General features: G+C 54.2%; 1 protein-coding gene across 1 annotated transcript in view; it reads left to right on the plus strand.

Moving 5' to 3' along the window:
- LOC142922643 (clustered mitochondria protein homolog) overlaps nt 1–18,328 on the plus strand; it is a 73,988-nt gene that overhangs the window by 55,536 nt on the left and 124 nt on the right. The window contains exons 10-12 of the mRNA XM_076063464.1: nt 2,376–2,497; nt 12,189–12,282; nt 17,961–18,324. Of these exons, the coding sequence (XP_075919579.1) occupies nt 2,376–2,497; nt 12,189–12,282; nt 17,961–18,324 (580 nt within the window). The remainder of the gene's footprint in view (nt 1–2,375; nt 2,498–12,188; nt 12,283–17,960; nt 18,325–18,328) is intronic.

The following is an 18,328-nucleotide window of genomic DNA, read 5'->3' on the forward strand; positions in this document are numbered from 1 at the left end:
CACGCCGTGTGTGTGTGTGTGTCACTGTGAGTGTACTGTGTGTGTGTGTGCTGTATGTGTGTGTACTGTGTGTATGTGTGTGTACTGTATGTACTGTGTGTGTACTGTGTGTGTACTGTATGTGTGTAGATGAACATCAGTGTGATTCTGCACGCCGTGGGTGTGTGTACTGTGTGTACTGTGTGTGTACTGTGTGTGTACTGTGTGTACTGTGTGTGTACTGTGTGTGTACTGTGAGTGTACTGTGTGTGTACTGTGTGTGTACTGTATGTGTGTAGATGAACATCGGTGTGATTCTGCACGCCGTGGGTGTGTGTGTCACTGTGAGTGTACTGTGTGTGTGTGTGTGTACTGTGTGTGTGTACTGTGTGTACTGTGTGTGTACTGTGTGTGTACTGTGTGTGTACTGTGTGTGTACTGTATGTGTGTAGATGAACATCAGTGTGATTCTGCACGCCGTGGGTGTGTGTGTGTCACTGTGTGTGTACTGTGTGTGTGTGTGTGTGTACTGTGAGTGTACTGTGTGTACTGTGTGTGTGTACTGTGTGTACTGTGAGTGTACTGTGTGTACTGTGAGTGTACTGTGTGTGTGTACTGTGTGTAGATGAACATCAGTGTGATTCTGCACGCCGTGGGTGTGTGTGTACTGTGTATGTATCTGTGTGTACTGTGTGTACTGTGAGTGTACTGTGTGTGTACTGTGTGTGTGTACTGTGTGTACTGTGTGTAGATGAACATCGGTGTGATTCTGCACGCCGTGGGTGTGTGTGTGTCACTGTGAGTGTACTGTGTGTGTGTGTGTGTGCTGTATGTGTGTGTACTGTGTATGTGTGTGTACTGTATGTACTGTGTGTGTACTGTGTGTGTACTGTGAGTGTACTGTGTGTGTACTGTGTGTGTGTACTGTGTGTGTGAGTGTGTACTGTGTGTGTGTACTGTGTGTGTACTGTATGTACTGTATGTGTGTAGATGAACATCGGTGTGATTCTGCACGCCGTGTGTGTGTGTGTACTGTGTGTGTGCTGTATGTGTGTGTACTGTGTGTGTACTGTGTGTGTGTGTACTGTGTGTGTACTGTGTGAGTGTACTGTGTGTGTACTGTGTGTAGATGAACATCGGTGTGATTCTGCACGCCGTGTGTGTGTGTGTACTGTGTGTGTGCTGTATGTGTGTGTACTGTGTGTGTGTGTACTGTGTGTGTACTGTGTGTACTGTGTGTGTACTGTGTGTACTGTGTGTAGATGAACATCGGTGTGATTCTGCACGCCGTGGGTGTGTGTGTGTCACTGTGAGTGTACTGTGTGTGTGTGTGTACTGTGTGTGTACTGTGTGTGTGTACTGTGTGTACTGTGTGTGTGTGTACTGTGTGTGTACTGTGTGTAGATGAACATCGGTGTGATTCTGCACGCCGTGTGTGTGTGTGTCACTGTGTGTGTACTGTGTGTGTGTGTACTGTGAGTGTACTGTGTGTGTACTGTGAGTGTACTGTGTGTGTACTGTGTGTGTGTACTGTGTGTGTGTACTGTGTGTGTACTATGTGCGTGTGTACTGTGTGTACTGTGTGTGTGTACTGTGTGTGTGTACTGTGAGTGTACTGTAAGTGTACTGTATGTGTGTACTGTGTATAGATGAACATCGGTGTGATTCTGCACGCCGTGGGTGTGTGTGTGTCACTGTGAGTGTAGTGTGTGTGTGTGTGTGCTGTATGTGTGTGTACTGTGTGTACTGTGTGTGTACTGTGTGTGTGTACTGTGAGTGTACTGTGAGTGTACTGTGTGTGTACTGTGTGTGTGTACTGTGAGTGTACTGTGTGTACTGTGTGTGTACTGTGTGTGTGTACTGTGTGTACTGTGTGTACTGTGTGTGTGTGTACTGTGTGTACTGTGAGTGTGTACTGTGTGTGTGTACTGTGTGTGTGTACTGTGTGTGTGTACTGTGAGTGTACTGTGTGTACTGTGTGTGTGTGTACTGTGTGTACTGTGAGTGTACTGTGTGTACTGTGTGTAGATGAACATCGGTGTGATTCTGCACGCCGTGTGTGTGTGTGTACTGTGTGTGTACTGTGTGTACTGTGTGTGTACTGTGTGTGTACTGTGTGTACTGTGTGTAGATGAACATCGGTGTGATTCTGCACGCCGTGGGTGTGTGTGTCACTGTGAGTGTACTGTGTGTGTGTGTACTGTGTGTGTGTACTGTGAGTGTACTGTGTGTGTACTGTGTGTGTACTGTGTGTACTGTGTGTAGATGAACATCGGTGTGATTCTGCACGCCGTGGGTGTGTGTGTACTGTGTGTACTGTGTGTGTGTACTGTGTGAGTGTACTGTGTGTACTGTGAGTGTACTGTGAGTGTACTGTATGTGTGTACTGTGTGTAGATGAACATCGGTGTGATTCTGCACGCCGTGGGTGAGCTGCCCCTGTCGCTGCACTTCCTCAAGTCAGCGCTGAGCAGCACCCTCAGCAGTCACGGAGAGCACTCACTCAAAGCAGCTCTCACGTGAGTCTCTGTGTGTGTGTGTGTGTGTCACTAGCTGTGTGTGTCTGTGTGTGTGTGTGTGTCACTGTGTGTGTGAGTCTCTGTGTCACTAGGTGTGTGTGTCACTAGCTGTGTGTGTCTGTGTGTGTGTGTCACTAGGTGTGTCACTAGGTGTGTGTGTGTGTGTGAGTCACTAGGTGTGTGTGTCACTGTGTGTGTGAGTCTCTGTGTGTGTGTGTGTCACTAGCTGTGTGTGTCTGTGTGTGTGTGTCTGTGTGTGTGTCACTAGGTGTGTCACTAGGTGTGTGTGTCACTAGGTGTGTGTGTCTGTGTGTGTGTGTCTGTGTGTGTCACTAGGTGTGTCACTAGCTGTGTGTGTCACTAGGTGTGTGTGTGTGTCACTAGCTGTGTGTGTCTGTGTGTGTGTGTCTGTGTGTGTCACTAGGTGTGTCACTAGGTGTGTGTGTCACTGTGTGTGTCACTAGGTGTGTCACTAGGTGTGTCACTAGGTGTGTGTGTGTGTGTGTGTCACTGTGTGTGTGAGTCTCTGTGTGTGTGTGTGTGTCACTAGCTGTGTGTGTCTGTGTGTGTGTGTCTGTGTGTGTGTCACTGTGTGTGTCACTAGGTGTGTGTGTCACTGTGTGTGTCACTAGGTGTGTCACTGTGTGTGTGTGTCACTAGGTGTGTGTGTCACTAGGTGTGTCACTAGGTGTGTGTGTCACTGTGTGTGTCACTAGGTGTGTGTGTGTCACTAGGTGTGTGTGAGTGTCTGTGTGTGTCACTGTGTGTGTCACTGTGTGTGTGTGTCTGTGTGTGTCACTAGGTGTGTCACTAGCTGTGTGTGTCTGTGTGTGTGTGTCTGTGTGTGTCACTAGGTGTGTCACTAGGTGTGTGTGTCACTAGGTGTGTGTGTGTGTCACTAGGTGTGTCACTAGGTGTGTGTGTGTGTGTGTGTCACTGTGTGTGTGAATCTCTGTGTCACTAGGTGTGTGTGTCACTAGGTGTGTGTCACTAGGTGTGTCACTAGGTGTGTGTGTGTGTCACTGTGTGTGTGAGTCTCTGTGTCACTAGGTGTGTGTGTCACTAGCTGTGTGTGTCTGTGTGTGTGTGTCTGTGTGTGTGTCACTAGGTGTGTCACTAGGTGTGTGTGTCACTGTGTGTGTCACTAGGTGTGTCACTAGGTGTGTCACTGTGTGTGTGTGTCACTAGGTGTGTGTGTCACTAGGTGTGTCACTGTGTGTGTCACTAGGTGTGTGTCACTAGCTGTGTGTCACTGTGTCACTGTGTGTGTGTGTGTCACTAGGTGTGTGTGTCACTAGGTGTGTGTGTGTGTGTGTCACTAGGTGTGTCACTAGGTGTGTGTGTGTGTGTGAGTCACTAGGTGTGTGTGTCACTAGGTGTGTGTGTGTGTGTGTGTCACTAGGTGTGTCACTAGGTGTGTGTGTCACTAGGTGTGTCACTGTGTGTGTCACTAGGTGTGTGTCACTAGCTGTGTGTCACTGTCACTGTGTGTGTGTGTGTCACTAGGTGTGTGTGTCACTAGGTGTGTGTGTGTGTCACTAGGTGTGTCACTAGGTGTGTGTGTGTGTGTCACTGTGTGTGTGAGTCTCTGTGTCACTAGGTGTGTGTGTCACTAGGTGTGTCACTGTGTGTGTGTGTCACTGTGTGTGTGTGTGTCACTGTGTGTGTGTGTCACTAGCTGTGTGTGTCACTAGGTGTGTGTGTGTGTCACTAGGTGTGTCACTAGGTGTGTGTGTGTGTGTCACTGTGTGTGTGAGTCTCTGTGTCACTAGGTGTGTGTGTCACTAGGTGTGTCACTAGGTGTGTGTGTCACTAGGTGTGTCACTAGGTGTGTGTGTCACTAGGTGTGTCACTAGGTGTGTGTCACTAGGTGTGTGTGTCACTAGGTGTGTCACTAGGTGTGTGTGTCACTAGGTGTGTCACTAGGTGTGTGTCACTAGGTGTGTGTGTGTCACTAGCTGTGTGTCACTAGGTGTGTCACTGTGTCACTAGGTGTGTGTCTGTGTGTGTGTCACTAGGTGTGTGTGTCACTAGGTGTGTGTGTGTGTCACTAGGTGTGTCACTGTGTGTGTGTGTGTGTCACTAGGTGTGTGTGTGTCTGTGTGTGTCACTAGGTGTGTGTGTGTCACTATGTGTGTCACTAGGTGTGTGTGTCACTAGGTGTGTCACTAGGTGTGTCACTAGGTGTGTGTCTCTAGCTGTGTGTCACTGTGTGTCACTGTGTGTGTGTGTGTGTCACTAGGTGTGTGTGTCTGTGTGTGTCACTGTGTGTCACTGTGTGTGTGTGTGTCACTAGGTGTGTGTGTCTGTGTGTGTCACTAGGTGTGTCACTGTGTGTGTGTGTCACTAGGTGTGTCACTAGGTGTGTGTGTCACTAGGTGTGTCACTAGGTGTGTGTGTCACTAGGTGTGTCACTAGGTGTGTGTCACTAGGTGTATCACTAGGTGTGTGTCACTAGGTGTGTGTGTCACTAGGTGTGTCACTAGGTGTGTGTGTGTCACTGTGTGTGTGAGTGTCTGTGTCACTAGGTGTGTGTGTGTCACTGTGTGTGTGTCACTAGCTGTGTGTGTCACTAGGTGTGTGTCTCTGTGTGTGTCACTGTGTGTGTGTGTCACTGTGTGTGTGAGTCTCTGTGTCACTAGGTGTGTGAGTGTCTGTGTCACTAGGTGTGTGAGTCTCTGTGTCACTAGGTGTGTCACTGTGTGTGTGTCACTAGGTGTGTGTGTGTGTCACTAGGTGTGTCACTGTGTGTGTGTCACTAGGTGTGTGTCACTGTGTGTCACTGTGTGTGTCACTGTGTGTGTCACTGTATGTGTGTCACTAGGTGTGTGAGTGTGTCACTGTGTGTGTGTGTGTCTGTGTGTCACTGTGTGTGTGTCACTGTGTGTGAGTGTGTCACTGTGTGTGTGTCACTGTGTGTGTCACTGTGTGTGTGTCACTGTGAGTGTTACTGTGTGTCACTGTGTGTGTGTCACTGTGTGTGTCACTGTGTGTGACACACACAGTGACACACACACACACACACAGACACTCACACAGTGACACACACACACAGACACACACACAAACACACACACAGTGACACACACAGACACTCACACACAGACACACACACACACAGTGACACACACACAGTGAGACACACAGTGACACACACACACAGTGACACACACAGTACACACACAGTGACACACACAGTGACACACACAGTGACACACAGTGACACACACACAGTGACACACACAGTGACACACACAGACACACACAGACACACACACAGTGACACACACAGTGACACTCACACAGACACTCAACAGCAACCACCATTCGCCACTAAGTGGCGGTGACGTCACCACGACGCTTAGGCCAGGCTATGTGCACCCTGAGGCCACGTGAAGTGTCGAACGCCCGCTGGCAGGTCACGGGGCAGACCCAGCAGGTGCCACGGGTCGACTGACTGAGATGACTGAGATGACTGGCTGATGCACCACCTGTGCCCCCTACTGTGCCAACCTGCTGTGCTTTAGCCACCCGGCGCTCCGCTCGTTGTTGTGAGCGTCGCTCCTCCGCCCTCCGTTGTTGTTAGAGGGCGACTGCCTCCAACTGCCCAGTAGCATCCTTCACGAGCCTCCTCCACAGAGGTCGATCTTGACACCGCTGGTACCAGTCATCAGCAAGTCCACTCAGCTCCACGTCCTCCCGTACCACATCACGCCCGCTTAGCCCCCTCAATCCGGCCGAACAAAAGCTGTTTCGGCATGCGTTGGCTGGGCATGCGGGCTACATGACCCAGCCATCGCAGCCTTGCCCGCCGGAGGAGCTCACCGATGGGACCTTGCCCAGATCTTTCAAGGATTTGTGAGCTCCTCACACAATCCAGGTAGCTTCCACACAGCGTTACGCAACCGATGAAAAGATATTGCCGCTCGACTGATTCGGAGCGAGACCTCTGCTGTTAAACTGGAGCCGGTCATAAGCACATTGCCCAGGTATGGGAAACTCTCCACTCTCTCCACAACTACCCCATCACCGATTGGGAGTTGTGGGGGTGGAGTGTCCGATGGTACAAAATACCCAGGCAGGTGCTTAGTTTTGGTGGGGCTGATGGTAAGGCCCCACCCTCTTAGTGGCACGCTCCAGTCTCAGCAGCAGCATCTCCAACTCCTCCTCTGACTGAGCAGCTATTACCAAATCATCAGCATACATAACGTGGTTGAGCAATAGGGAGCCATCCCTTGACCGCACCCGGGCATCGATCAGCCTCTCATTATATCTGTACCATATGGAGATTCCCCCGGTACAGCTATTGAAGGCTTCACGAACTACGTGGTCAAAATAGATGTAAAATAATGTGGGAGCCAGAGGACATCCCTGTCGCACCCCAAGGTGTACAGGGAATGGCTCTGACTCCCAGCCACGTAGTTTTACCCGGGCCCGCTCACCATCATGAAGGTCCTTAATGATCGTGAGCAGAGGGTCAGGTACTCCAAAAGCACGAAGAACGACCCAGAGCCCAGGCCTACTGATGGTATCATAGGCCTTGACCAGGTCAATAAAGCAGAGATGTAGGTCTTGTTGGAATTCCCTACACCTCTGCTGTAGCGGACGGACAGAAAATATGGCATCTGTGCAGGACCGCCCTTTCCTGAAACCGCATTGGGGCTCCGCAAGCCTCTCCTCAGCGTGCCTGGCAAGGCGATGTTGAATAATCCTTGCCAGGACCTTTCCCGGCACACTGAGGAGTGAGATGCCCCTGTAGTTGTTACAGTCTGTGCGGTCCCCCTTCTTAAAGAGGGGGACCACCAGGGCATCCTTCCAATCCTGCGGAACCCGTCCAGCTGCCCAGACCGTTGTTATGATGTCATATAGGGCAGTCTGTGCACAAACGTCACCCTCCTTCAGCATTTCGCTTGGGAGATCATCTCTGCCCGCTGCCTTTCCTGGTCTCAGACTCCGGATCACCTTCAGTACTTCCTCAACAGATGGCACCTCAGCCAGCCACTCACAGGGGGTGACTTCTTCCAATATTTGAGGCACCAGAGCCTCAGCAGGGTCATCCTCACTTTGTGCCACGATGTTTTCCTGGCTGAGGGATTTTCCCTCCCCCAGGACCTCACAGAAATGCTCAGCAAATCTGCAAACCTGTTCCTGGGGGTCGGAGATTGGATCACCGTTTTTTCCCCTAATGATGGTAATAGGTGTGGCGCTGCAGGTTACTTTTTTGATGGAGTTAAATAGAGATTTGTGATCGCGTGCCACTGAGGCAGACTCCATCTCCTCAGCAACCCGCGACCACCACCCATCCTTGCAGCGCCTCACGGCTCTCCGAACCTCTGAGCGAAGGCTGCAGTAAGCCTCCTCATTCTCTGACGTGGGATTCTGTAGCCGATGACAGTGGGCCTGTCGCTTTTTCTCAACCATCCTGAACACCTCCTCTGTCAGCCAGGGTCTCTGGGGAGGTCTGGACCGCGTACCCAAAGCAGCCATTGCAGCTGCATGAGTAACAGTCCTAAACTTCGCCCATTTACCCTCGACATCAGGAGGAGTCGGGGACGATGCCAATCCCAGCCGCAAGCGATGATGAAATTCTCGCTTGCAACTTTCATCAGATAACTGAGACCAGGCCACTTTAGGTCGGAATGGGGTCCTGGGTGTACACCCACCACCGGAGTGGAAGAATGGCAGGCGCATCTTACAGATGACTAGTCGATGGTCAGTCTGTGTGTGTGTCTGTGTGTGTGTCACTGTGTGTGTGTGAGTCCGGTAAAACAACCCCCTACCTCCTTGCGGTGCCGGACGGGCAACGCTGTCGTGGACAATGCTGTGGGGGGCGGGCCAATTCCGATTGGCTCCTCCCCTCATGGCGTCAGTGACCACCACAGGGGCTAAACGGGGGCTCTGGACGGGTGCGACGGGCTGGTAACCCCTACACCTTCAATTAATTACCACTAAACCACGAGTTAAACTGAAATATGTAACTAATAAGCTTGTGCCGGAGGCCCCGGGGGGCCAGGCGTCTATGACGTCTCCTGGCCAAACCCCAATTGGCAGAGCCAGGAGATTGAATCTCTACACTCAGGGCTCCTCCAGAAACAACGAAAAACCACTACGGGTGGCCACGTGGAATGTTCGAACGCTCACTGCGGAGGAGAGGCTGCCACTCCTCTGTCGGGAGCTGGACCGGTACCGCCTGGATCTCTGTGGCATTCAAGAGGTCCGGTGGACCAGTTCTGGCTCCTGCCACCATGAGGGGTGGACAGTCCTCTACTCGGGGCAGCAGACTGCCAAACAACAGGGTGTGGGTCTTCTTTTGAACATAAGAATGAATGGGGCGTGGGAGCGTGGCGGTGAGGTGTGAGAAGTTGTAAGCCCCAGGCTACTTTGGGCTCGCCTTCCCATCAATCGGAGGCGAGGAATGGTGGTCGTGGTTACTTATGCCCCCACCGAAGACGAACATCCGTGGAGGGATGCAGGCAAAGCCGATGAGTCAGACGCCTTCTATGACCTCCTGTCACAGGTGCTGGCTAAAGCGGCCCCTCGGGATAGAGTCATCATGTTGGGTGACTTCAATGCCCGAGTTGGTCATGATACTGGCACCTGGTCTGGAGTGATTGGAGGGCATGGGCCAGATCAGCTCACTAACAACGGTAGGAGGCTGCTAGATTTTTGTGTAGCCCATAGGCTTGTAATTACCAACACGCTGTTCCGGCATCGGCGCATCCACACAACATCACGGATGCATGCTGGGTCCAAGCAGGAACATCTGCTGGACTACATAGTGACGGACCAGCGGATGCGAGCCCATGTCCTTGACACCAGGACCTACCGTGGAGCTGATCTGCCCTCTGACCATCGACTAGTCATCTGTAAGATGCGCCTGCCATTCTTCCACTCCGGTGGTGGGTGTACACCCAGGACCCCATTCCAACATAAAGTGGCCTGGTCTCAGTTATCTGATGAAAGTTGCAAGCGAGAATTTCATCATCGCTTGCGGCTGGGATTGGCATCGTCCCCGACTCCTCCTGATGTCGAGGGTAAATGGGCGACGTTTAGGACTGTGACTCATGCAGCTGCAATGGCTGCTTTGGGTACACGGTCCAGACCTCCCCAGAGACCCTGGCTGACAGAGGAGGTGTTCAGGATGGTTGAGAAAAAGCGACAGGCCCACTGTCATCGGCTACAGAATCCCACGTCAGAGAATGAGGAGACTTACTGTGTGTGTACTGTGTGTGTGTGAGAGTCTGTGTGTGTGTGTGAGAGTCTGTGTGTGTGTGTGAGAGTCTGTGTGTGTGTGTGAGTCTGTGTGTGTGAGAGTCTGTGTGTGTGTGAGAGTCTGTGTGTGTGTGGGTGAGAGTCTGTGTGTGTGTGTGAGAGTCTGTGTGTGTGTGTGTGAGTCTGCAATGAGCTACATCTCCCCCTCTCCCCCTCACGTGTCTCCCCCCCGTGTCTCCCCCCCGTGTCTCTCCCCCGTGTCTCCCTCCCGTGTCTCCCTCCCGTGTCTCCCTCCCGTGTCTCCCCCCCGTGTCTCTCCCCCATGTCTCTCCCCCATGTCTCCCTCCCGTGTCTCCCTCCCGTGTCTCTCTCCCCCCGTGTCTCTCTCCCCCCCGTGTCTCTCTCCCCCCCGTGTCTCTCTCCCCCGTGTCTCTCCCCCCGTGTCTCCCCCCCCGTGTCTCCCTCCCGTGTCTCCCTCCCCCCGTGTCTCCCCCCCGTGTCTCCCTCCCGTGTCTCTCTCCCCCCCGTGTCTCTCTCCCCCCCGTGTCTCTCTCCCCCCCGTGTCTCTTCCCGTGTCTCCTCCCCGTGTCTCCTCCCGTGTCTCCCCCACGTGTAGACACCACGTGTCTCCCCCCCGTGTCTCTCTCCCCCCCGTGTCTCCCTCCCGTGTCTCCCCCCCGTGTCTCCTCCCGTGTCTCTCCCTCCCGTGTCTCTCCCTCCCGTGTCTCCTCCCGTGTCTCCCCCACGTGTAGACACCACGTGTCTCCCCCACGTGTCTCTCTCTCCCGTGTCTCCCTCCCGTGTCTCCCCCCCGTGTCTCTCTCCCCCCCGTGTCTCTCCCCCCGTGTCTCCCCCCCGTGTCTCCCCTCCCGTGTCTCTCTCCCCCGTGTCTCCCCCCCGTGTCTCCCTCCCGTGTCTCCCCCCCGTGTCTCCCCCCGTGTCTCCCCCCGTGTCTCCCTCCCGTGTCTCCCCCCGTGTCTCCCCCCCGTGTCTCCCTCCCGTGTCTCCCTCCCGTGTCTCCCTCCCGTGTCTCCCCCCCGTGTCTCTCTCCCCCGTGTCTCTCCCTCCCGTGTCTCCCCCCCGTGTCTCCCCCCCGTGTCTCCCTCCCGTGTCTCCCCCCCCGTGTCTCCCCTCCCGTGTCTCCCTCCCGTGTCTCCCTCCCGTGTCTCCCCCCCCGTGTCTCCCCCCCGTGTCTCCCTCCCGTGTCTCCCCCCCGTGTCTCCCTCCCCCGTGTCTCTCTCCCCCGTGTCTCCCCCCCGTGTCTCCCCCCCGTGTCTCCCCCCCGTGTCTCCCCCCCGTGTCTCCCCCCCGTGTCTCCCCCCCGTGTCTCCCCCCCGTGTCTCCCTCCCGTGTCTCCCTCCCGTGTCTCCCCCCCCCCGTGTCTCTCTCTCCCGTGTCTCCCCCCCCCCGTGTCTCTCTCTCCCGTGTCTCCCCCCCGTGTCTCCTCCTGTGTCTCCTCCCGTGTCTCTCTCCCGTGTCTCCCCCCCGTGTCTCCCCCCCCCGTGTCTCCCCCCCGTGTCTCCCCCCCGTGTCTCCCCCCCGTGTCTCCCTCCCGTGTCTCCCTCCCGTGTCTCCTCCCGTGTCTCCTCCCGTGTCTCCTCCCGTGTCTCCCCCCCGTGTCTCTCTCCTCCCGTGTCTCCCCCCCGTGTCTCCCCCCCGTGTCTCCCCGTGTCTCCCTCCCGTGTCTCCCCTCCGTGTCTCCCTCCCGTGTCTCCCTCCCGTGTCTCCCTCCCGTGTCTCTCTCCCTCCCGTGTCTCCCTCCCGTGTCTCCTCCCGTGTCTCCCCCACGTGTAGACACCACGTGTCTCCCTCCCGTGTCTCTCCCCCCGTGTCTCTCCCCCCGTGTCTCTCCCCCCGTGTCTCTCTCCCCCGTGTCTCCTCCCCGTGTCTCCTCCCGTGTCTCCCCCACGTGTAGACACCACGTGTCTCCCTCCCGTGTCTCCCTCCCGTGTCTCCCCCCCGTGTCTCCCCCCCGTGTCTCCCCCCCGTGTCTCTCTCCCGTGTCTCCCCCCCGTGTCTCCCCCCCGTGTCTCCCTCCCGTGTCTCTCCCTCCCGTGTCTCCCTCCCGTGTCTCCCCCCCGTGTCTCCCCGTGTCTCCCTCCCGTGTCTCCCCTCCGTGTCTCCCTCCCATGTCTCTCCCTCCCGTGTCTCCCTCCCGTGTCTCCCTCCCGTGTCTCCCTCCCGTGTCTCTCCCCCCGTGTCTCCCTCCCGTGTCTCCTCCCGTGTCTCCCCCACGTGTCTCTCCCCCCGTGTCTCCCCCCCGTGTCTCCTCCCGTGTCTCCCTCCCATGTCTCTCCCTCCCGTGTCTCCCTCCCGTGTCTCTCCCCCCGTGTCTCCCTCCCGTGTCTCCTCCCGTGTCTCCCTCCCGTGTCTCCCTCCCGTGTCTCCCTCCCGTGTCTCTCCCCCCCGTGTCTCCCCCCCGTGTCTCTCTCCCCCGTATCTCCTCCCGTGTCTCCTCCCGTGTCTCCCCCACGTGTAGACACCACGTGCTGGCGACTGTCTACGCCAGCCAAGGGGATTTCAGGGCGGCGCTGCAGCACGAGAAGCAAACCTCCTCCATCTACAGCAGCCAGGCACTGCCATACACTATACACTACATTATACATTATACACTACATTACTATACACTACATTATACACTATACTATATACACTACATTATACACTACATTATACATTATACACTACATTATACACTATACTATATACACTATACACTACATTATACATTATACACTACATTATACACTACATTACTATATACATTATACACTACATTATACACTATACTATATACACTATACACTACGTTATACATTATACACTACATTATACACTATACTATACACTGCATTATACACTACATTATACACTACATTATACACTACATTACTATATACATTATACACTACATTATACACTATACTATATACACTACATTATACACTACATTATGCATTATATTATACATTATACACTACATTATACAGTATACACTACATTACTATATACATTATACACTACATTATACATTATTCACTACATTATACACTACTATACCACTATACACTACATTATACATGATACACTACATTACTATATACATTAGACACTACATTATACACTATACTATATACACTATACACTACATTATACATTACATTATACACTACTATACCACTATACACTATACACTACATTATACATTATACACTACATTATACACTACTATACCACTATACACTACACTATACACTACATTATACACTACATTACTATATACACTATACACTGCATTATACACTATACTCTATACACTATCCACTACACTACTATAGATTATACACTACATTATACACTACTATACTATACACTACATTATACACTATACTATATACACTATACACTACATTATACAATACTATACTATACACTACTCTACTATACATTATACACTACATTATACACTATACTATATACACTATACACTACATTATACACTACTATACTATACACTATACACTACTCTACTATACATTATACACTACATTATACACTACTATACTATACACTATTCTACTATACATTATACACTACACTATACACTATACTATATACACTATACACTACTATAATATACACTACATTACATTATACACTATACACTACACTATACACTACTCTACTATACACTACACTATACACTACTCTACTATACATTATACACTACACTATACACTATACTATATACACTACACTATACACTACACTATTATACACTATACACTACACTACTATACACTACACTATATACTACTATACTATACACTACTATACTATACATTATACACTGCACTATACACTACTATACTATACACTACTATACTATACACTACTATACTATACATACACTACACTATACACTACTATACTATACATTATACACTACACTACACACTACTACACTACTATACACTACATTAAACACTACACTACTATACACTACACTATACACTACTATACACTACACTATACACTACACTATACACTACATTAAACACTACACTAAACACTACACTATACTACTATACACTACACTACACACTCCACTATACACTACTATACATTATACACTATACACTACACTATACAGTACTATACATTATACACTACTACACTATACATTATACACTATACACTACACTACTATACACTACATTATACACTACACTATACACTACTATACATTATACACTACACTACTATACATTATACACTATACACTACACTACTATACACTATACACTACACTACTATACACTACACTACTATACACTACACTACTATACATTATACACTATACACTACTATACATTATACACTACTACACTATACATTATACACTACACTACTATACATTATACACTATACACTACACTACTATACACTACACTATACACTACATGATATACTACACTATACACTTCTGTACATTATACACTATACACTACACTAAACATTATACACTACTGTACATTATATACTATACTATACACTACACTATACACTACTATACATTATACACTACTACACTATACATTGTACACTACACTACTATACATTATACACTATACACTACACTACTATACACTACACTATATACTACATTATACACTACACTATACACTACTGTACATTATACACTATACACTACACTACTATACACTGCTATACATTATACACTACACTATACACCATACACTACACTACTATACTCTACACTACTACTATACACTACACTATACACTACACTACTATACACTACACTATACACTACACTACTATACACTACACTACTATACACTACACTATACTACTATACACTACACTACTATACACTACAGTATACACTACTATACACTACACTATACACTACAGTATACACTACTATACACTACACTATACACTACAGTATACACTAATATACACTGCATGACTAAACTGCTATACTATTATACACCACTACTATACACTACTACACTATACAAACTACCATACTGTACACACCACGTAATACACACCATTTACTGTACGCACAATCCTACTGTACACACCACATACTATACACACCACCCCACTGTACAGACATGTACTGTACACTCCACCTCACTGTACACACCACGTACTGTACACACCACCTTACTGTACAGACCACGTACTGTACACACCACGTACTATACACACCACCTCACTGTACAGACATGTACTGTACACCCCACCTTACTGTACACACCACGTACTGTACACACCACCTTATTGTACACACCACCTTACTGTACACACCACGTACTGTACACACCACGTACTATACACACCACCCCACTGTACAGGCATGTACTGTACACTCCACCTTACTGTACACACCACGTACTGTACACACCACCTTACTGTACACACTACGTACTGTACACACCACGTACTATACAAACCACCCCACTGTACACGGCATGTACTGTACACACTACCCTACTGTACACATCACATACTGTACACACCACCCTACTGTGCACACCACGTACTGTACACACAACCTACCGTACACCTCATGTACTGTACGCGCTACCCTACTGTACACACAATGTACTGTACACTACCTGTACACACCACGTACTGTACACACTAAGCTCTACCCCCCCCTTCTCCCCCCTCCCCCTCCCCCCTCCCCACTCCCCACTCCCCACTCCCCCCTCCCACTCCCCCCTCCCCCCTCCCCACTCCCCACTCCCCACTCCCCCCTCCCCACTCCCCCCTCCCCACTCCCCCCTCCCCACTCCCCCCTCCCCACTCCCCCCTCCCCAATCCCCACTCCCCACTCCCCCCTCCCTACTCCCCCCTCCCCACTCCCCCCTCCCCACTCCCCCCTCCCCACTCCCCCCTCCCCACTCCCCCCTCCCAACTCCCCACTCCCCACTCCCCCCTCCCCCCTCCCCACTCCCTCCCCACTCCCCCCTCCCCCTTCCCTCCCCACTCCCCACTCCCCCCTCCCCACTCCCCCCTCCCCACTCCCCCCTCCCCACTCCCCCCTCCCCCCTCCCCACTCCCCCCTCCCCACTCCCCACTCCCAACTCCCCACTCCCCCCTCCCCACTCCCCACTCCCCACTCCCCCCTCCCAACTCCCCCCTCCCAACTCCCCCCTCCCCACTCCCCCCTCCCCACTCCCCACTCCCCACTCCCCCCTCCCAACTCCCCCCTCCCCACTCCCCCCTCCCCACTCCCCACTCCCCCTCCCCACTCCCCCCTCCCCACTCCCCCCTCCCCACTCCCCACTCCCCCCTCCCAACTCCCCCCTCCCAACTCCCCACTCCCCCCTCCCCACTCCCCCCTCACCCCTCCCCCCTCCCCCCTCCCCACTCCCCCCTCCCCACTCCCCCCTCCCCACTCCCCCACTCCCCCCTCCCCCCTCCCCCACTCCCCCCTCCCCCCTCCCCACTCCCCCCTCCCCACTCCTCCCTCCCCACTCCCACTCCCCACTCCCACTCCCCACTCCCCACTCCCCCCTCCCCACTCCCCCCTCCCCCCTCCCCACTCCCCCCTCCCCACTCCCCCCTCCCCCTCCCAACTCCCCACTCCCTCCTCCCAACTCCCCCCTCCCAACTCCCCCCTCCCCACTCCCCCCTCCCAACTCCCCCCTCCCCCCTCCCCACTCCCCCCTCCCAACTCCCCCCTCCCCACTCCCCCCTCCCCACTCCCCACTCCCCCCTCCCCACTCCCCCCTCCCCACTCCCAACTCCCCCCTCCCCACTCCCAACTCCCCCCTCCCCCCTCCCCCCTCCCCACTCCCAACTCCCCCCTCCCCACTCCCCACTCCCCCCTCCCCACTCCCCCCTCCCCACTCCCCACTCCCAACTCCCCCCCTCCCCACTCCCCCCTCCCCACTCCCCCCTCCCAACTCCCCACTCCCCCCTCCCAACTCCCCCCTCCCAACTCCCCCCTCCCCACTCCCCCCTCCCAACTCCCCCCTCCCCCCTCCCCACTCCCCCCTCCCAACTCCCCCCTCCCCACTCCCCCCTCCCCACTCCCCCCTCCCCCTCCCCACTCCCCCCTCCCCCCTCCCCACTCCCCCCTCCCCCCTCCCCACTCCCCCCTCCCCCCTCCCCACTCCCCCCTCCCCACTCCCCACTCCCCCCTCCCCACTCCCCCCTCCCCACTCCCCCCTCCCCACTCCCCCCTCCCCCCTCCCCCCTCCCCACTCCCCCCTCCCCACTCCCCACTCCCCCCTCCCCACTCCCAACTCCCCCCTCCCCCCTCCCCACTCCCCCCTCCCCCCTCCCAACTCCCCCCTCCTCCCCACTCCCCCTCCCCCCTCCCCCCTCCCCACTCCCCCCTCCCAACTCCCCCTCCCCACTCCCCCCTCCCCACTCCCCCCTCCCCACTCCCCCCTCCCCACTCCCCACTCCCCCCTCCCCACTCCCAACTCCCCCCTCCCCCCTCCCCACTCCCCCCTCCCCCCTCCCAACTCCCCCCTCCCCCCTCCCAACTCCCCCCTCCTCCCCACTCCCCCTCCCCCCTCCCCCCTCCCCACTCCCCCCTCCCAACTCCCCCCTCCCCACTCCCCACTCCCCACTCCCCCCTCCCCCCTCCCCCCTCCCCACTCCCCCCTCCCAACTCCCCCCTCCCCACTCCCCCCTCCCCACTCCCCCCTCCCCACTCCCCCCTCCCCACTCCCCCCTCCCCACTCCCCCCTCCCCACTCCCCCCTCCCCACTCCCCCCTCCCAACTCCCCACTCCCCACTCCCCCCTCCCCCCTCCCCACTCCCCCCTCCCCCTTCCCCCTCCCCACTCCCAACTCCCCCCTCCCCACTCCCCACTCCCCACTCCCCCCTCACCCCTCCCCCCTCCCCACTCCCCACTCCCCCCTCCCCACTCCCCCCTCCCCCCTCCCCACTCCCCACTCCCCCCTCCCCACTCCCCCCCTCCCCACTCCCCACTCCCCACTCTCCCCTCCCCACTCCCCCCTCCCCACTCCCCACTCCCCCCTCCCCACTCCCCACCCCACTCCCCCCTCCCCCTTCCCTCCCCACTCCCCACTCCCCACTCCCCCCTCCCCACTCCCCCCTCCCCCCTCCCCCCTCCCCCCCTCCCAACTCCCCCCTCCCCCTTCCCTCCCCACTCCCCCCTCCCCACTCCCCCCTCCCCCCTCCCCTTCCCCCCTCCCCCCTCCCCCCTCCCCCTCCCCTCCCCCCCTCCCAGCTGGGTGAGCACCAGACGAGTTCTAGAAGGAGTTTGAGCTACCTGCGGAGCCTCACGGAGCAGGCGGTCGCCCTGCAGAGGTCCATCAACAACAGCAACAACAGTAGGAACAGCAACAGCAGCAGCAACAGCAGCGTCAACAAGAACAGCAGCAGCAGCGTCAACAGCAACAGCAGCAACAAGAACAACAGCGTCAACAGCAGCAAGAACAACAGCAGCAGCGTCAACAACAGCAGCAAGAACAACAGCAGCAGCGTCAACAGCAGCAGCAGCAACAACAGCAGCAGCGTCAACAGCAGCAAGAACAACAGCAGCATTGTCAACAACAGCAGCAGTAGCGTTAACAACAGCAGCGTCAACAACAGCAG

This window comes from Petromyzon marinus, unplaced genomic scaffold, assembly GCF_048934315.1.
Source record: "Petromyzon marinus isolate PM22_M1 ecotype Great Lakes invasive population unplaced genomic scaffold, UKy_Petmar_22M1.pri1.0 PM_Scaffold_131, whole genome shotgun sequence".
NCBI lineage: Eukaryota > Metazoa > Chordata > Hyperoartia > Petromyzontiformes > Petromyzontidae > Petromyzon > Petromyzon marinus.